Here is a 21,403-nt window from a genome sequence, read left to right as displayed (position 1 = left end):
GAGGTACAGTTACCAATTGATAAAGGGGTGGTTTAACTCCTCTGCCTGGGTGAAATGGAAAGGTCAACTCCAAGCTCTTCTCAGGTGTTCTGGATCAGGCTTTCTGGTTGGGAGAGGCCAGATGCTATACTCAGTAATGGATGGGTGTATGAATTAGTTTCCCTGCCTTGATGGAGCCCAGAACACACTTTGTGGTTTTGACTGAATCTGACTTGGTCCTTCCAAGAACCCTGGCCCTATACTGAAAGACTTTGCTTTGCAGCGATCATAACAGCCTGCCATTCTCTGCTCAAGCAGAGCTACGTAGCTCTGTATTCCTGAGCTGTGTAGCTTCCAGGCTTTCTGGTCAGGGGGTACTTGGAACTGCACTCAGCAGTGGGTTGGGCTATGACTCAGCTCCTCTGCTGCAGACCAGACTCTAGGGATAGCAAGGCTCTTCATTTGAGGATCTGAATCAGGCAGACTTGCATCCCTTAGGTTTTCCTGGTCATAGGTTGTCCCTGATTGGGACAACTAGTTGGACCCTGCAAGTAGGAACTTGGGTCTGCCAAGATACAAATGCTGGTTCTTGCAAGCCCCTACCCCTTCTCCATCATAATCATAATTTCAGTGATCACGTCCCACAGATTTCCCCACAATTTCTGTGGAATGAGACCAGACTGGGGCTACCAAGAAGTGACCCACAACACTGTGGAGGCTAGAGGTTCACTCTAGACTCTCATTTCCCAATAGAGAAATGCTAGGCTCCGGGGAAGACCTCTTAATGGGGTGCTGTGCTGCCCTGGGGGAAGGGCAATGTGGTCAGCATGTGGCCATTCTTCTTACCCTCCTAATTTCATGTCTTGATCTCCAAGGTGTGAGGGAGGTGCTTCAACCTCACCTCTATGTTCTAGGATTTTCTTTCTCTTTAAATTTTTATTTTAGAGTATAATTAACAATGTTGTGTTAGTTTCAGGTGTACAGCAAAGTGATTCAGTTATACGTATACATGTGTCTATTTTTTTCAAATTCTTTTCCCATTTAGGTTATTACAGAATGCTGAGAGTTCCCTGCCACTATACTGTAGGTCTTTATTATCTATTTTAAATATAGCAGTGTCTACATGTCAATCCCCAACTCCCAATCTATCCCTCCCTACCACTCTCCTGTCTTGGGAACTATTAGTTTCTTCTCTAAGCCTATGTATGAGTCTGTTTCTTTTTTTAAAAATTGTATTGGAGTATAATTGATTTACAACATCGTATTCATATCTGTTTTGTAAATAAGTTCATTTGTTTTTAAAAGATTTTGAATGTAAGCAACATCATATGATATTTGTCTTTGTCTTTGACTTACTGCACTTAGTGTGATCATCTCCAGGTCCATCCATGTTGCTGCAAATGGCATTATTTCATTCTTTTTAATGGATGAGTAATACTCCATTATATATATGTACCACATCTTTATCCATTCATTGGTCAATGGACATTTAGGTTGCTTCCATGTCTTGGCTACTGTAAACAGCACTACAGTGAACTGGGGTGCATGTATCCTTTCGAACCAAGTTTTCTCCGGATATATGCCCAGGAGTGGGATTGCTGGATCATACGGTAGTTTTTAGTTTTTTAAGGAACCTGCATACTCTCACCAGTCTTGGTCCCTACGGTGTGGAGGAGATGCTTCAGTCCCACTCCCATGCTCTAGGCTTTTCTTAGTGGTGTCTTACCCATAAATAATTGTTAGTTTCTTTCTTGGGAGGGAGAGGGAAGTCAGAAACTACCTATGTCATTATGTCACTCCTAACACTTGATTTCTTACAAAGTCCCTCGGAAATTCCCCTCTACCACCTTCTTCACCTTTCTGCCTCTACAAACTTACAAACATCTTAAGATGTTCACTATGTCTTCCTTGTACCCAAAACAGTAAAGATGAAAAAGTGCATTCACTGTGCTGGTAGAAAAAAATGAAGGGAGAGATGGGAGGAGGAAAGAGAAGAGGTTTTATGTTAGAAACATTATCAAGAATTGTGATTGCCAGAGGCACTTGCAATAGCAAAGGCAGAATTCCGTGGGGAAAAATATATTTCTGGCCAGAGAGTCTGAAGTTCAGTCTATGCTCAGACCAGGTATAAACTGGTACTTACCAAATGTTACTTCCTTATCCTGACCAGTGTGTTGCATGGTCCTCTATGTAGTTCTGAATATTCACGGCCCATTGCAAACCCAAGAAGTTGTTCAGTTCCTTTCCCTGCCCCCCACCACTCTTCCTGTTCCACGGAACAGGAGAGAAGTTATGACTAGGTCAAAATCAGGGACCCATTGGGCCATGATGCTCAAGGTAGAGCTTTAGGCATAACAAGCAAAAGCCGCAGGACTGGGTCAGTAGAGCAAGTTGCCTGTTTGGAGCATCTCTTATATTTCATCTTTTGAGACTTTCCATGGAAATTCCTCTGGCCAACGTGTGAAATATTTCAGACTTCTTAACCATGATTGAAAACTCTGCCAGTGGCCTCTTGTTTTCAGTTCCCATACATATCCTTAGTTTAGGCTCTGCTAGGGTTAGTACAGTTGACTTTTGAATAATGCAGAGGCTGTGGGCGCCAATCTCTGTCCAGTCAGAAGTCTGGATATTACTATACTGATGGCCCTCTATGTCCATGGTTCATGGATCCAACCAATAGCAGATACTAGAGTACTATATTGTATATTTATTGAAAAAAAATCTGCTTATAAATGAACCCTCACAGTTTAAACCTGTGGTGTTGAAGGTTAACTGCATTTCACTCCCAGCAACAGCAGGTCAGAAGGAATACTAAAAAGATAAAACTACTAAATGGCTGAAGTTCTAGCCTGCCCAAAGCCACGCTGACCAACTGTCCCCATCTAAGGGAACATTTAAGGATCTTGGGACTCCATCAGCTCAGGATTCCACAGCCAGAATGAGACAATGTTGATGGATGAGGTGCACTCCCATTTCCCTGACTGGCACAGCAAGGTGATATAATAATTCAAGGTCAGGTTCTGCAATCTCTGGAAGAAGAGTAATTATAACAACAAGCATTGCTTAGAAGTGCACTCCTCAACCTGCCCCTCATGGCCCATCCAGACAGTCCCTTTGCTAGGATTAGCAGAGCATACTAGCGGGCAGGATAATCAAAAGCATTGTGTGTATCACTGGTTGTATTCCATATTTCCTCCACAAAGTATGTCGGTGGCATTTTATGTCCTCTTCTGAGTAATTTCTAATTAGTCAGCTGGGTACCCTAAGAAGGCAGCATCAAGAAAGATAGAAAAGGGGCCTTAGGAAGAAAAATGCAGTCTCTCTGAAGGATGAAGTCATTTTTCAGGAGTGTTTGGGAGTGACAGACTGTCTTTAAAGATGACACTATGATTCTTCTTATTCTGTGAGAAGAAACGACAACAAAATTTCAGAAGACCCAGCTAAAAATATTCCATGTGCATAAATTTATTTTAAATTTTATTGCATCACATTATACAAGCATTAAACATGGCTTCACGTTGATGACTATTTAAATGTGAAAATCTGTCATTCATGTCAGTACCTTTTGGCTATTTACAATTAAGGAAGTTCTATGTACTTTATATATCTCTGTATTTGTATGTACATATGTAAGAATATATGACTATACATATGTACACACAGAAATACATCTATGGCCATACACATAGCTATAGATATGTCATATATAATAATCTCCTCAGAAAGATCTGAAATTAAAGAAAAAGTTGTAAACAGGGTCTTGTTTGTGTTGTTTGATGACACGGAATTAGGACCATATGATGACATTCTAGGAATGTGTCCAGGTGTCCGAATACCCTTTTTAGCCCAGTGTCTGTAAAATTCACATGGGTTAGAATGCAAAAAAGATAGCAAACAGGCTGAAAAACAGGCCCAGTATACAAGTTCCCCTTGTTTTTAAAAACTTGAGAATGTAACTGCCCATGATGTGCATGCTTGCTTGGTCAAGAATGGTCTGTGGATAGATAGCATTTGTGTGCTGGGCTGCAATGTGACTTCACAGCAGCGTGGTTTCCCAGGCAGTCCTTTCAGGGTGCTGACCCCTCTGCTGCTGCCGACCTCGGCGACATGCACTGCGGTTGCATTATAGTCATTCACTTGAATGTGCTTTTGCACAGCCGGGAGAAGTAAACAAGTATTCAGGTCCTAGGCCTGGAAATGAACGATTATCTGGAAAAAAAGGAGAAAGTATTAAGATTCTAAGTAGACATGATGGCTGAAAGGACAGAATGTGCAATGGTCTATACTTGTTAGCATGAAATCAAAGATATTCAAGGAATCTATAATCCTGAACGAAGTCAGGTAGGGTATAAACATTACTGTGCCCACTTTACAGATGAACAGATGGAGGCACAGTCTGGAGGAAGGTGGCTTCCTGCCAACTGTTGGGAAAATAGAGACAAAGACTACGCTTTTAAGAAAAATTGAGAAATGGCCTCTTTGGGGAGAAAGCAAATCAAATGATGAGGCCAGAAGGAACTCCCATCTCCCAAGCGTGAAGGGCCCTGCAGTGCAGAGTTGTCTTGGGGTGTGAGGTGGGGATAATGCACAGCAGCACCTTGGTCTCTGGGCCCTGGAACAGTTCTCTTCCCTAATGTCTGCCTCCTACTCCAACTCAAGATGTCTGGATGGTCAGCCTTTCTCCTCTGAGAGCTGACCAGAGCCAGAGAAATGGTGGTCAAAATGGTGCGTGGGCCAGGGGGTTGGAGCAAATTATAGAATCCCAGAAGGTTAAAGCCAGATAGGCTTTTAAAGGATTGTTTAATCCAACTCCTTTTTCCTTGCAAATGTGGAAACTGAATCCACAGGAATTCTCCAACTCAGGCCAGACAGAGAATGGAAAAGCCAGATCTGCAATCCACGGGACTAGAACACGGTGCTCAGCCACAGTGCAAATCCCATATAGTATTCTAGAGCACTTTGTTTTGTACATGTCTCACGTATTTGGCCTTATTTGAGCTGTATATTAGTTCCACCAAATAAGCAGACTCAGAAAAATGTAATTTTCCTGAACTCACATAGCCAAATGACAGCTGGGGAAAATGGCAAAATTACTAAGTAGCAAAACATCTCTTGCCTTTAGTGAAGTCAAGGGCTACTCTTGGAATTGAGGGCAGAACCAGTGTTCAGCATCTATGTTGCTGTTATTCAGTTGCTCAGTTTTGTCCGACTCTTTGTGACCCCTTGGACCGCAGCACGCCAGGCTTGTCCTTTACCGTCTCCTAGAGCTTGCTTGAACTCATGTCTATTGAGTTGGTGATGCCATCCAACCATCTCGCCCTCTGTTGTTCCCTTTGCCTCCTGCCTTCAATCTTTCCCAGCATCAGAGTCTTTTCTAATGAGTCAGTTCTTCGCACCAGGTGGCCAAAGTATTGGAGCTTCAGCATCAGTCCTTCCAATGAATATTCAGGACTGATTTCCTTTAGGATTGACTGGTTTGATCTCCTTGTAGTCCAAGGGACTCTCAAGAGTCTTCTCCAACACCACAGTTCAAAAGCATCAGTTCTTCAGCACTTAGCTTTCTTTATGGTCCAACTCTCACATCCATACATGACTACTGGAAAAATCATAGCTTTGACTAGATGGACCTTTGTTGGCAAAGTAATGTCTCTGCTTTTTAATATGCTGTCTTGGTTGGTCATAGCTTTTCTTCCAAGGAGCAGTCCTCTATTAATTTCATGGCTGTGGTCACTGCCCACAGTGATTTTGGAGCCCCCCAAAATAAGTCACCTTTTCCACTCCTGTGGCCACTGCTGAGTTTTCCAAATTTGCTGGCATATTGAATGTAGCACTTTAATAGAATCATCTTTTAGGATTTGAAATAGCTCAGCTGGAATTCCATCATCTCCACTAGCTTTGTTCATAGCAATGCTTCCTAAGGCCCATTTGACTTCACATTCCAGAACGTCTGGCTCTAGGTGAGTGATCACACCATCGTGATTATGTGGGTCGTGAAGATCTTTTTTGCATAGTTCTTCTGTGTATTCTTGCCACCTCTTCTTAATAGCTTCTGCTTTTGTTAGGTCCATACCATTTCTGTCCTTTATTGTACCCATCTTTGCATGAAATGTTCCTTTGGTATCTCTAATTTTCTTGAGATCTCTGGTCTTTCCCATTCTGTTGTTTCCCTCTATTTCTCTGCATTGTTCACTGAGGAAGGCTTTTTTTTTTTTTTTTTTTTAATCTCTCCTTGCTATTCTTTGGAACTCTGCATTCGGATGGGTATATCTTTCCTTTTCTCCTTTGCCTTTTGCATCTCTTCTTTTCTCAGCTATTTGTAAGGCCTCCTCAGACAGCCATTTTGCCTTTCTTTTTCTTGGGGGTGGTTCTGAGCACCATCAGCATCCATGTACCTCTACTACCCTGTGGCCTGGGGCTAGGGGCATTCCCCCAGGCCCACTGTCACACCTGACTCACAATGAACTCCTGGACTACTAGTACAGATCTGCATTGACAGAACTTTACTAATTCAACAACAAACATTCTGCAGATATCGGCTATATTTTTACCTATGTGAAAAATAAAAAAACATACTTTTTCCTGTTTATTTCATTTTTCTTTTGGAAGCCAAATTTTCAAGGTTAGTCTCCAAACAAGTGGAGAGAGAAAGGAAGGCAAAACAAATGCTGCAACATTAGCTTCACAGAGTATCAGAACTGAGGGCTCATCTTATCATTGAAGAAATTGAGCCCAGCAAAGCAAAGTGACTTTTCCAAGGACACACAGATAGTAATTGCCTTGCCAGAAAGGTAAGATATGTGGGAACATCATGGAACTTTCTTAAGTGTAATGCACCTGACCTTTAAAAATGCACATTTAACTAATAAAGTCTTTATTGAATTTTTTACAATATTGATTTTTTTTATATTTTATTTTTTTGGCCACAATTTGTGTGGGATTTTAGCTCCCTGAAAAGGAATGGAACCTGCATTCCTTGCATTGGCAGGTGAAAGTTTTAACCACTGGACTGCCAGGGAAGCCCCTAAATGTGAATTTATTTAATAGGTGCTGTGTGCTTAACACTGCACTGACAGTTGGAAGAATTGATTACAAGCCATAGGGACTTTCCTAAAGATGCTTACAATTGTGCTGGGGAAGCCTAATAACTGTTTGAAAATCACAAATTAATATCAATATCTGTCAATACATGTGGTACTGATGCAGTAACCAGAGATATTTATCAGGAGTGAGTCTCTGTGGGCTGATGAATCTGGGGAAACCTTTTTAGAAGGTGTGGCGTGACATGGGTCAACCTGGGAAGAAATGATGCTTGGGTGATGGAGGGGAGGCCATTGTGGGTGAGATGAAAAGGTGATTTAATATCCCCAGGGTAATCTGCCCCTTCTTTCTGATGAAAGAGAACAGCCAGACTGGAGTGGATGTGGTACTGGGGCAAGGTTATTTTGGGGGACACATAGGCCAACTTGTGAAGATCTTGGCTGCCAGGCCAGAGTGTGACACGGAGGCAGGGAAGAGCTGCAGGAGTTGTGTGCAAAGGGAGATTCGGTTAAATTAGCAATTAAAGTAAGAAACAAGCTGGTCTTGGAAGCTTCTAAAGTATTATTTACTACTGGGCTTCCCTAGTGGCTCAGTTGGTAAAGAACCTGCCTGCAATGCAGGCAGGTTTTGATCCCTGGGTCAGGAAGATCCCCTGGAGAAGGAAATGGGAATCCACTCCAATACTCGTGCCTGGAGAATTCCATGGGCAGAGGAGCCTGGCTGGCGTGGTCAGTGGGATCACAAAGAGTTGGACATGACTGTGCAACTAACTTTAAAGGATTTATTTTCATCCCTATCAAGAGAACAATTGCAAGCTGTGTTTCAAGGAGTTAAAAGTGCCCCTCCCATCCAAGGAGAGATTTCAGAGCATGAACATACCTCTCACCGACCTGGTCACGGCCACTCATTGTGGTGTGCTTTTCCATTTTTCTTCCTCTCCTTTCGTTCCTTCTGGAGACGCTCCAGTTCTGCTTCATACATCATCTCCTGAATCAAGTACTTCTCTCTTCTCATTCGATCCCTTAGATCTTTTGGGAGGTCTGGGATCAGATATGAAATGAGGTGCTTTATACAAAACACGAGGTGCTAAAAACACAGGGGAGAATACAGCAGAGTCAGGTCTACTGTGCAGCCTGAACTGAAAGAGCTCTGGGAGCTGGTCAAGACCAGGGATGTGGAGCCTTTGGAGTTTCTGGAAAGTGGGATGAAGCCAGGAGAGGTGTGTGTGAGGAGAGAAAGTCACAGGGTAGGCGAGGACTGAATCTGGTGGGATGGCACCACATAGGAAATGAGGATTCGGGAAGGAAGGTGGAGAAGCAATGGCCAGAGACTGCAAACAAGAGCCAGAAGAAAGTACCATGGAACCACAAGGCCAGATCTGAATCCCAGCTCCATTTTTAGCACTGAAGATGGTTTACCTGAGGATAAGTCACTCTGAACCTCAATTCCTCCACCCACAAAATGGGTGTCATTATGATAATTGTAAGAAAATATTTTAAAAGGCTCCACAGATGACAAAATACTTTATTGTGGTGGTCTGGCACCAAACCTGCAGTATCTCTGAGGTATGCCTGTATAGGAATTTTCAGTCTGAGCCAAGAGGCAGCCTTCACTTGCATTAATCTGGCTTTAATATATGTAATGAGAGATGAAATTTCCATTTTGGGATACAGTTATGGGAATGCAAACTATTTTTAGTACAATTTTCTTAAAGACTAGGAGAAAATAGATGATGTAATTTTATTGACACATAATACAGGCATAATCTTCTAGGTAGATTACACTTTATAAGTTCATAAGTAATGTTATGATGATGCACAACCAGAGGCTGCCACTTGTAACAGTCATTTCAGTGTTTTCTAAACACTGTCCCTGAACATCAGAAGCATCTTGGAGGACTGTGAAAAGCAAATTGCAGGCATGGTGTATCAGAATCTCTGGGCGTGGGGATGGAAAAATGGCAATTTTCCTGAATTTTAAGAACCACAGCCATAGAATATTAAACTTAGGACCAAAGATTCCTGACTTATACATTAACAATCAACAGTGGACTTTCAAATATTTCTCAGAAAATTCAAGTACTTTAATTAAAGAGAAGAAAATGAGAAAAAGATTGCACAGTATTACTTATCCTGCTTCTAGACAATACATAATCACATTGAAAGTTCTTGTAACTTATATTCATCTGCTACTTCTATTTGCTTCATTAGGTCAAAGGAAATCAAGGAACTGGGTGAGAAAAGTTACCTCGAACACAATGATAAAAGCCAGTCGGGCTGCTAGGACGTGCCAGAACTGTAGTGTGTAGCCGTAGGGCACCAGTGAATGAGGAGGGTCACGGTAGTCTCGGTATCTATAAACATACAGGAGAATCTTACATTCCAAATTATCATTTTCCTGCCTCCCAAATCTCTTCTCCCTACTATGTAACCCTCATTCATGGGAGACAAGTATACAAAGTTTCTGTATATGAGACATGTGTGGTTTTGCATCTCTTCTTCTGGTGAAAGACTCTCTCTCCTTCTCTGGGGAGTCATCCCTGTGGGCTGGGCAGGGTTTGCCTCTTCGGTGATCCGAGCTCAGAAGATGAATCAGACCCGGTCAGTGAAACTCATTACCGGGTCTTCTGCTAAGAATGATCACTTAGTGAATTATTACTAACTCCACAGAAAGTAAAAGCCTGGGGCTTCTGGTGGGTGTCACAGATGCGTGTGAAGCCAGCCTGCCTGAGAATGCAGTCAAATAACAGAGCAGAGCCAGCACAAAGGCAGTCTCTTGCTGATGCTGCTGGAGGGTTGGAATCTAGTCGTTAATAATGTTAATATCATTAACAACCTCCTGGTCACCTGAACCAATGGATTTCTGTTTAAATCAGTTTATACTGGATTTCTGTCACTTGCCACTAGAGTCCTTCCTAATATATATATGCTCCACCTGTAACTTGTGAGTCATCAACTTCCATGAATATTATGAACTAAGTACCAAGTCTTATCCTAGGAACTTAAATCCTTGTGACTACATTTTATCCTTTACTATTCATTAGTACTATTACATGGGAAAACTAAGAAGGGACTGTCATCGCCTTAGTGTTTTCATGTGTTTTGAATGTTCTTTTCATTAGCTTCAGAAATGTGAAAAGATCTAGAAATATTGGTTATTACAACAGGTCTGCTGTGTAGACATACCAGATTTCCTTTATCTGAATCAAAATTATGATTGCCTAGGTTCTTCTATAGGGCTTCCCTGGTGGCTCAGAGGTTAAAGCGTCCGCCTGCAATGTGGGAGACCTGGGTTTGATCTCTGGGTTGGGAAGATCCCTTGGAGAAGGAAATGGCAACCCACTCCAGTATTCTTGCCTGGAAAATCCCATGGATGGAGGAGCCTGGTAGGCTGCAGTCCATGGGTTCGCAAAGAGTTGGACACGACTGAGTGACTTCACTTTCTTCTAAGACAGTACCTAACTTAAGGTTGGCACTAATTTGTATATGGAGGACATAGGGCACTTCCTATGCAGAGCATCCTTGAAAAGTATCAGACTATAAAAATCTGCTGCTGCTGCTAAGTCGCTTCAGTTGTGTCAGACTCTGTGCAACCTCATAGACAGCAGCCCACCAGGCTCCCCCGTCCCTAAGAGCTGTGACTATTACAATAATCAATACAACCATCTTAATTATTATTAGTGTCTATGGAATGTTAATAGTATTGTACTATGATTATTTTGCCAATAAAGTGATATTTTTGATGAGTACTTGCTACTGAAATTAAGAATGAATCTGTTTTTCTCTGACAGCTTCACTAAGCATTATACCCTCCCTGTTGCAGCAAATGGTGAAATTTCATTATTTTTTATGGCTGAGTAATATTTCATTGTGTGTGTGTATGTACACATGTATCTATCTAATTGCATATCACATATTCATCCATCTGTTGATGGATGCTCAGGTTGATTCTATATTTTGGCTATTATAGATAATGCTACTATGAACATTGAGGTGTGTATATATTTTTTGCCTCTTTATATTTATTTTTTTAAATGTTTAATTGGAGGATAATTGCTTTACAATGTTGTATTGGTTTCTACATATATCTTTTCTAATTAGTGTTTTCATTTTCTTTGGATATATATCCATCTGTTTAGTGAAGTAAGTCAGAGAAAAATACCGTATGTTTTCTTTTACATGTGCAATATAAGAAATAAATGTAACAAAAACAGACTCATATATACAGATAACAAACTAGTGGTTACTAACAGGGAGAGGGCTGTGCGGAGGGCCAAGATAGGGGAAGGGGATTAAGAGGTACAACGAGTAAGTATAAAATAAATAAGACACAAAGATGTAATATATAGCACAGGAAATATAACCAGTATTTTATAATAATTTTAAATAGAGGATAATCTACAAATATCAAATCATTGTGTTGTACACCTGAAAATAATAAAACACTGTAAATCGCTATACTGCAGAAAAATTAATGAGTCTGTTAGTGCCTTGAAACTTGATTCTCTCTGTGATGGTGAGGATTCGGTAAGATTAAATAATCTGTTACAGCCATAGGTCCAATAACAATGCCTGGAATTTTAGGAAGAATAATTTTATTTAAGATTAAAAGTTTGTGTAGACTATGTAACTTCCTTTTACTTTTTGCAGAGCACAGCTAGTCAAGAACACAAAATTGTGTTTTCTTCAATTAAGACAACGAATGTAGTTCCTTTGTTCATCTTTAGCTATACATATTTCAAATATAGTCCATGTCAACAATCTAGAAGAAAAATGGCAGTGTGCTTTTTATTATGAAGTGAAATCTCTCAGTCGTGTCCGACTCTTTGCGACCCGTGGACTGTAGCCCACCAAGCTCCTCTGTCCATGGGATTCTCCAGGCAAGAATACTGGAGTGGGTTGCCATTTCCTTCTCCAGGGGATCTTCCCGACCCAGGGATCGAACCCAGGTCTCCCACATTGCAGGCAGATGCTTTAACCTCTGCGCCACCAGGGAACATACTTAATTATTAGACAAAAGTATATATAAGAGGAGTGAGCCTATATTGTTTCAAGAGTCACCTTCATTGACCCCTTAAACTTTTCCCACAATAGGGTTCACTAGAAAAGGAAGTTCTTTTCAGGACCCACTCGTCTCTTTCCTATTTATGCCTCTTCTCTGCTCTTGTCTTTTGCCCTTTGTTTTGCCTGCTCTATTGTAGCTTCTCAGACCTTGTTTGAGTTTTCATTTAAAGAATTTTGACAAATCTCTTCTTCCCCAGATACCTTCTAAACTTGCTGAGTAGAAAACCATGGCTTTTCCTTGATTTCTGTGGACCATTTTCCTTGACTATTTCCATAAAATACAATTCAGATGTATCATTGTTTTAAGATGTATTTATTTATTTTACTTTCTGGCTGCTCTGGGTCTTTATGCTGCATCTCTCTCGCTGCGGAGAGTGGAGGCTACTCTTCCTGGTCGTGCATGGCCTTCTCGTGGCGGCGGCTTCCCTTGTTGTGGAGCACAGGCTCTAGGCAGGCTTAGTAGTTGCGGCTCAGGGGCTCTAGAGCACAATCTTGGTTGTGGCGCATGGGCTTAGTTGCTCCACAGCATGTGGGATCTTCTCATACTAGGGATCATTCCCTATGTCCCTTGCACTGCAAGGCAGATTCTTAACCACTGGACCACCAGGGAAGCCCCATATGTATCTTATTAAGTCCTGCTATAAATTCATAGCAAATAAATGAATTCCTTCACTCAGCATAGCTGAATAAATTAGGGACATGTCAAATATAAACAGCCATTAAATATAAGTATGAAAATTAGAATAATAAAATACTTTTCCTGACCCAACGAGAATAGATTATCAAACACAATGACTATTTGTAAATTCATAAAAGATAAAAGGTTTTGGGGCTTCCCTGGTGGCTCAGATGGTAAAGAATCTCCCTGCAGTGTAGGAGACCTGGATTTGATCCCTGGGTCAGGAAGATCCCCTGAAGAAGGGAATGGCAACCCACTCCAGTATTCTTGCCTAGAGAATCCCATTGACAGAGGAGCTTGATGGGCTAGCACCTGGTATATTCTAGCACAAGTTTATTCATTCCCATTTTTTTGAACTGTGAAAATAAAAACATACATATGTTTAAAAGATTTTAGGTTGGTTGGTTTAGTTGCTAAGTTGTGTCCAACTCTTGTGACCCCAAGGACTGTAGCCTGCCTGGCTCTTTTGTCCATGGGATTGTCTAGGCAAGAATACTGGGTGGGTTGCCTTCTCTAGGAGATCTTCCTAACTCAGGTATTGAACCGCAGTCTCCTGCATTGCAGGCAGATTTTTGGCCAACTGAGCTACAAGGGAAGCAAAAGATTTTAGGTGGTGGTTTTAAATGTTAATTTATGTTTTTTCAAAATTAAAAAAATTAATTTTATTTACTATATGCTTTTTCATATTTAGAAAACACAAACTCATGGCTATGGTGAATTGGCAACATTTTAGAAAATTTCTATGCAGGATTCAAGTTGTTGAGAATGTGCATCTGTTTATTCAGACTGTGAGTCATATATGCCCATTTGTGATAGATCACAGAGTTCTGCTAACCTGTACCCAGAGGAACACAACATGTCTGTGTGGCCACTTAGGTTCTAAGAACAAGAATCAGAAGCTGTGAAATTCTTAGGAAGTTCGTTTTCAGAAGCAGCAGATTTCTGGCTTCCAACTCTCTTAAGCCATTGTACCATAAAGTCAAGTTTCTCTCTAGAAATTTCTTCTTGCTACCCTAAGGGAATTAAAACTCAGTGGTAGCAAGCAGTTGGTCATCTTCTTCGCTGCCTTCAACTGTCTCCAGAATTACGTACTAGAGAGTATACTAGAACCATGCTCGGGGTTTGCCTGACTAAATGATGCATAAAGCATCTCTGGACATGAGCTTTCCCTTTCAACAAACTTAGGGTCTGTGTCACCCTGCACTAAAATTTTGGACTCACTCTTTTCTTCTATGAGCTTGTGAATGACTATAAGTGGAGCTCTCAGTTCACACTCCAGCACCTACCCCTGATCTCCTTGCTTTTTCCACTTGACAGATGTTTTGGAGAGGGCTGTGCTCAGATGTCATTTGTGTCCCATATATTTGTCTTTGATGCAAAGTCTAATATTTCTTTTGCAAAATGGTTGGCTACATGTTCTCTGGCACTTGTATCAATACAAAGAAAATACTTCCTTGCCCTTCTGTAGAAACAGCCAGGAAACCAAACCTCAAACTAATAAATCAGTGTCACTTTTATGATCTTTTAGCCTAGTACCTTCCAAGACATTAAACAGTCCGGTAATGTTAACATGTGAAGGAATTTTCCCAAGTGAGTCAGAATTTTCCTTTTGAAAGTAAAGCTTTAAGTTTCTTGGTTTCAACTTTACACATAGGAAAGGCAGGATGTTCCCTTTTAAGTTAGCATATTCTCTAAAGTTGCTTTTATTTCACAAGAAATGGATGGTTGGCTTGCAAATATTATTTTTCTAGCACCAGGTGTATTCTAGAACTAGTTAATTCATTCCCAATTTTTTGTGAACTGTGAAAATAAAAACATACGTATGTTTAAAAGAATGATAAGTGAAACTCATCCAAGTTAAAACAGTGTGGTCAGTGTCTTACTGTCAACGCCAGACACCCGGAGAGGAGACAACTGTTGCAATTTTCTGTTTTTCTATATAATTATGCTACTCATGCAAGTGTTCATAAATACAGCAGTGCTTAGTTTTATCTACTTTGAATTCTGTGCCTCAAAATGCCTGTCAATGACAGACACCCCAAGAGGTGACAACTGTTGCAATTTTCTGCTTTCCTATATAATTATACTACTCATTCAAATGTTCCTAAATACAGCAGTGCTTAGTTTTATCTGCTTTGAATTCTATATAAATGGAATCATACTGTATGTTTTATTTTGTGATTAAATCTTTATTACATAACTTAAGTTTTGAGTTTTCAATTCTATTCCATTTTCTATTCAGATGTTAACACACTGACATAATTACTATAATTTTATACTGTGTCTAATGCAAGGTAAATCGCCACTTTGTTATTCTTCAAAAATATCTTGACTGTTCTTCATTCTCTGCATTTCTTTATAACATTATTTTTGCCCTCAGATGCAGAGAATTGGCCTAATTATGATTCTTAAGTTTTTATAACTAATTTGTCCATTCATGTTCTTCATTTCTCTAATTTTTATGTTTATGTATTTAATACTGTAATAACACAATCAATGCTCATAAATCCTCCATGCAACCTAAGAATTAAAACATTACTGGCAACTTTTATCTACCTCTGGGCTTCTCCTTCATCTCATCTCCTTGCTTCCCTTATCCTGAACTTCATTTTTATCATTAACATGCATTTTTGTAGGGTATATGTATATTCATTTGTCTGAATGATACTGTTCAGTTCAGTTTGTTTTGAATTCTCTAGAAAATATGCTATCCTGTATGTAGTCTTCTGAGACTTTCTTTTTTCTCACCATTGTGCTACTAAGATTTATCTGTGCTGTTGCATGTGGCCATTGCTGTTATAGCAAACTGTAGTATGAATATTGTTGTTGTCTTATGTAGTATGTGTTTAGATTTATATTCACAAGCTGGTAATTTCTCTATTTTCTTTCATATTCCCTAAGCATCAAAGTTTTGAAAAATAAAGCTTAAGTCTACCCAGTTCAGCAAATGCCCTTTGGGTAAAAGTTGGTTGCAGTGCTCTGCATAGCACTCTGGGTTCTGCTTTTATTTATGTATTTATTTTCCAGTGATGAGACTTTTTAAGATCTACTTCCTCTGCAACTTTATTATTAATATTATTAATTTTTGGCTGCACTGGGTCTTCATAGCAGTGCACAAGCTTTTTCTAGTTGCAGTAGGATCAGACCCACATCCCCTGTACTGGATGGTAGATTCTCAACTGTTGGACCACTAGAAAAGTCCCTGCAACTTTTTAAAATTGAAGTATAGTTGATTGACCATATCATGTTAGCTTCAGATGTAGAGTACATGTAGAGCATCATGTTAGTTTCAGATGGAGAGCACAGAGATTCAGAAAATACACACACACACACATATATAAATATCAGATTTTGTAATAATACTTACAGGTTTTATGAAATATTGAATATATATGGTTCCCTGTGCTATACTGCTACTGCTGCTAAGTCACTTCAGTCGTGTCCGACTCTGTGCGACCCCATAGACGGCAGCCCACCAGGCTCCCCCATCCCTGGGATTGTCCAGGCAAGGACACTGGAGTGGGTTGCTATTTCCTTCTCCAATGCATGAAAGTGAAAAGTGAAAGTGAAGTCACTCAGTCGTGTCTGACTCTTAGCGACCCCATGGACTGCAGTCTTCCAGGCTCCTCTGTCTGTGGGATTTTCCAGGCGAGAGTGCTGGACTGAGGTGCCATTGCCTTCTCCCCTGTTCTATACGGTGGGTCCTTATTGATTATCTATTTTATATATAATAGTGTGTATATGTTAATTTCATCCTAATTTATCCCTTGCTCAGTCTTTCTCTTTTGATAAGCATAAGTTTGTTTTTTATGCCTATGAATCTGTTTTGGACATAAATTCATTTGTATCTTTAAGATTTCACATATAAGCAACATCATATGATATTTGTCTTTGGCATAGTTTATTTAGTATTATAAGCTCTAGGTCCACCCATGTTGTTGCAAATGGTATTATTTCATTCTTTTCATGGTTGAGTAATATTCGATTGTATATATTACATCTTTTTTTATCCATTTCCCTGTTGATGGACATTTAGGTTGCTTCCATGTCTTGGCTACTGTAAATAGTGCTGCAGTGAACACTGGGGTGCAGGTAGCTTTTCTAATTATGGTTTTCCCTGGATATATGCCCAGGAGTGGGATTGTAGGATCATAAGTAACTCTATTTTTAGTTTTTTAAGGAACCTCTATACTGTTCTATACATTGGCCATGCCAGTTTACATTCCAACCAACAGCTTGTGTTATTTGTAGACATTTTGATGATGACCATTCTGACCAGTGTGAGGCAATACCTCCTTTTAGTTTTGATTTGCATTTCTCTAATAATTAGTAATGCTGAGCATTTTTTCATGTGCCTTTGGCCATTTGTATCTCTTCTTTGGAGAAATGTCTATATCTTCTGTCCATTTTTTTTTGGATTGTTTTTTGTTGTTGTTGTAGCATTGTATAAGCTGTTTGTATATTTTGGATATTAAACCAACGTCAGTAGAATCATTTACAAATATTCTCCCATTCTGTAGATTGTCTTTTCATTTTGTTGATGGTCTCCTTTGCTGTACAAAAGCTTTTAATTTAATTAGGTCCCATTTGTTTATTTTTATTTCCATTACTGTAGAAGATGGATCCAAAAAGATATTGTGGTGATTTATGTTAAAGAGAGTGCTGGTCTCATATTATATTACAGTCTCATATTTCCCTCTACAAGTTTTATAGTAACCAGTCTTAGATTTAGGTCTTTAACCTTGAGTTTATTTTTGTATATGCTGTTAGAGAATGTTCTAATTTCATTCTTTTACATGTAGCTTTTCCGTTTTCCCAGCACTACTTATAGAAGAGACTGTCTTTTCTCCATTGTATATTTTGGCCACCTTTGTTGTAGACTAATTGAATACAAATATGTGGGTTTATTTTGGGGCTTTCTATTCTGTTCCATCTATCTATATTTCTATTTTTGTGCCAGTACCATATTGTTTTGATTACTCTTGCTTTGTAATATAGTCTAAAGTCAAGGAGCCTGATTCCTGCAGCTCTGTTTTTCTTAAGGTTGCTATTGCTATTTAGCGTCTTTTGTGTTTCCATATAAAATAACATTTTTTTTTGTTCTATCTGTGTGAAAAATGTCATTGGTAATTTGATAGAGATTTCACTGAAACTGTAGATTGCCTTGAGTCATTAAGGAAAAAAATTAAGGAAACAATCCCATTTATTATTGCATCAAAAATTATAAATAAGCCTACCTAATGGAATAAACCTACCTAATGAGGCAAAAGACCTGTACTCCAAAAACTGTAAGATACTTATGAAAGAAGTCAAAAATGACACAAAGAGATGGGAAGGTATACCATGTTCTTGGATTGGAAGAATCAGTGTTGTTAAAATGATTATACCACCTAAGGCAATCTTAGCAATTTTCAAATATATAATACAGTATTATTAACTATAGTCATCATACTGTGCATTACATCCCAAGAATTAACTTACTTTATAATGCATTTTGCCCATGCCACCCCAAGCCTTTGGTAGCTACCAGTCTGATCTCTGAATCTATGAGTTCAGATTTTTATTTAGATTCTATATATAAGTGAGATTATATGGTATTTGTCTTTTTCTGTCTAACATATTTCACTTTAGCATAATACCCTCAAAATCATCCATGCTGTCACAATAGGATTTCTTCCTATTTTATGTTTGAATAACATTCCATTGTATAAACACACCACATTTTCTTTATACGTGTATATCAGTCAGTAGGCACTTCAGATTTTTTCTATGTCTTGGCTATTGTAGATAATGCTACAGTAAATATGGGGGTGCAGACTATTTTTTGAGTTAGGGATTTGTTTCCTTTGGATAAATATCCAGTAGTGGAATTGCTGAATCATATGGTAGTTCAATTTTTAACTTTTTGAGGAACCTCCATACTAGTGCCGTCTGTGTGTGTGTGTGTGTGTGTGCATGCATGCATGCGTGCGTGCACGTGTGTGTGCATGTGTGTGTGTGTTAGCTGCTCAGTCGTTTCCGACTCTTTGCGACCCCATATACTCTGCCAGGCTCCTCTGTCCATGGAATTCTCCAGGGAAGAATACTGGCTGCTGCTGCTAAGTCACTTCAGTCGTGTCTGACTCTGTGTGACCCCGTAGACGGCAGCCCACCTGGCTCCCCCGTCCCTGGGATTCTCCAGGCAAGAACACTGGAGTGGGTTGCCATTTCCTTCTCCAGTGCATGAAAGGGAAAACGGAAAGTGAAGTCACTCAGTTGTGTCCGACTCTTTGTGACCCCATGGACTGCAGCCTATCAGGCTCCTCCGTCCATGGGATTTTCCTGGCAAGAGTACTGGAGTGGGGTGCCATTGCCTTCTCCGAATACTGGAGTGGGTTGCTATTTCCTTCTCCAATACTAGTGCCATAGTGGCTGCCTGTATTTACATTCACCTCAACAGTGAATGGGGGTTCCCTTTTCTTCACATCCTTTGCAACATTTGTTATTCTTTGGCTTTTTTGATAATAGCCATTCTAACAGGTGTGAACTGCTATTTCATTGTGTTTTGACTTGCATTTCCTTGATGATTAGTGACACTGAGTATCTTTTTATGTGCCTCTTGACTTATCTTTATGACTTCTTTGGAAAACTGTCTGTTCAGATCCTTTGCCCATTTTTAAAAATAAAATTTTCCCCCACCATTGAATTATATGAGTTCTCTATATATTTAGGATATTAACCTCTAATCAGAAAAACTATTTGCAAATATTTTCTTCTGTTCAGTAGATGGCCTTTTCATTTTGTTAATGATTTCCTTTGCTGTGCAGGTTGATATAGTCCCATTGTATATTTTTGCTTTTGTTGCTTTGTTTTTGGTGTCAGATTTGAAATCATCACCAAAATTGTTGTCAAGTTGCTTACTGCCTATGTTTTCTTTTAGAACTTTTATGGTTTCAAGTCTTAAATTAAAATTTTTAATCGATTTTGACTTAAATTTTATGTATGGTGTCAGACAGTGGTCCAGTTTAATTTTCTGCATGAGGCTGTCTCGTTTTCCCAACACCAGAAAGGAAGAATCTATCCTTTCTCCATTGTATATTCTTCACCTCCTTTGTCATAAATTGGCTATATTTGTGTGGGTTTATTTCTGGGCTCCTGATTCTGTTCTGCTGATCTATGTGTCTGTTTTCATGTCAGCTAATAGTACTAATTACTGTGACTGTGACTGTTTTGATTATTATTTCTTTGTAATATAATTTGAAATAAGGAAGAGAGATGTAATATACTTTGAAATAAGGAAGAGAGATGTTTCAGCCTTTTCTTCTTTCTTAGGGTTACTTTGGGTATTCTGGGTCTTTTGTTCAGTTCAGTTCAGTCATTCAGTTGTGTCCGACTCTTTGCACCCCCATGAACCGCAGCACGTCAGGCCTCCCTATCCACACAGATTTTAAGATTATTCTACTCCTGTGAAAAATGCCATTGGGATTTTGATAAGGATTGTACTGAATCTGTATATTGCCTTGGGTAGTATGGACATTTTAACAATATTAATTCCTATAATCCATAAGTATGAAGCATTTTTAAAAACGTGTGTTTTCAGTTTATTCTATCAGTGTCTTACATCTTTTCAGTGTACAGGTCTTTCATTTCCTTGGTTAAATTTATTCCTAGACATTATTTTTGATGTAATTGTAAATGGGATTGTTTTCTTAATTTCTATTTCTGACAACTTGTTGTTAGTGTATAGAATTATTTGTATACTGATTTTATATCATGCAACTTTACTGAACTTATTAGTTCAAAACAGTGTTTTGATTTTCTATATAGAATATCATGTCATCTCCAAAGAGTGACCATTTTACCTTTTCCTTCTTGATTTGGATGCCTTTTATTTATTTTCTTTTTTAGCCTAGAACTTCCAATATTAGGTTGCAAAAAGGTGGTGAGAGCCTCCTCGTTTTGTTGCTGATTTTAGAGGAAAAGCTTTCATTTCCGCTTCTCACCTTTGAGTGTGACATTAGCTATGGGTTTGTCATATATGGCCATGATTATGTTGAAGTGCATGTAGTCACTCTATAACCACTTTTTTTTTTTTTTATAACCACTTTGTTGAGAGATTTTTTTTTATCATAATTGATGTTAAATTTTGTCAAATTTTTTTCTGCATTTTTGAGATGATTGATTTTTATGCTTTATTTTTTCAGTGTGGTATATCACATTGATTTGCATATGTTGAGCCACCCTTGCAATCCTAGGATAAATCCCATTTGCTTATGGTGTATGAGCCTTTTAATATATTGTTGAATTTGGTTTGCTAGTATTTTGTTGAGAATTTCTGCATTTATATTCATCAGTAACACTGGCCTGTAATTTCTTGCAGTGTCTTGTTTGTGTCTTGTGGTGCCCTTGTCCCAGTGATGCTGACAACATAAAATGACTTTGGAGCATTCCCTCCTCTGCTGTTTTTTGAAAGAGTTTGAGAAAAATTGGTATTAATAGAATATTAGTAGACTTTGACTAATAGTAGAATTTATTTTACTATTTAGAAGAATTCATAGTGAAGCCATCTGCTTCTGGACTTTTGTTTGTTAGGAGGTTTTTGATTACTGATTCAGTCTCTTTATTAGTAGTACTCAGTTCAGATTTTCCTTCTTCCTGGTTCAGT

General features: G+C 39.1%; 1 protein-coding gene and 1 long non-coding RNA gene across 51 annotated transcripts in view; one reads left to right on the top strand and one right to left on the bottom strand.

The window, feature by feature from the left end:
* The window catches only part of LOC147372295 (uncharacterized), a 67,056-nt gene that overhangs the window by 12,043 nt on the left and 33,610 nt on the right, over window positions 1-21,403 (top strand). The window lies entirely within an intron of this gene.
* The window catches only part of ANO4 (anoctamin 4), a 438,203-nt gene continuing 420,228 nt past the window's right edge, over window positions 3,429-21,403 (bottom strand). For 49 of the 50 annotated variants that reach the window (XM_086400957.1, XM_086400907.1, XM_086400908.1 and 46 more), the window contains 3 exons: window positions 9,265-9,370; window positions 7,897-8,103; window positions 3,429-4,188 (listed from right to left, as the gene is read on the bottom strand). In XM_086400957.1, coding sequence (XP_086257083.1) covers window positions 7,912-8,103; window positions 9,265-9,370 — 298 coding nt within the window. In that variant the 3' untranslated portion in view covers window positions 3,429-4,188; window positions 7,897-7,911. The remainder of the gene's footprint in view (window positions 4,189-7,896; window positions 8,104-9,264; window positions 9,371-21,403) is intronic. The other variant, XM_086400905.1, reaches the window with a different exon arrangement.

Source organism: Bos grunniens, chromosome 5, assembly GCF_055505025.1.
Source record: "Bos grunniens cultivar Pamir isolate PY7600 chromosome 5, Bosgru_T2T1.0, whole genome shotgun sequence".
Classification (NCBI taxonomy): Eukaryota; Metazoa; Chordata; class Mammalia; order Artiodactyla; family Bovidae; genus Bos; species Bos grunniens.
This window is presented reverse-complemented; position numbering and strand designations above follow the sequence as displayed.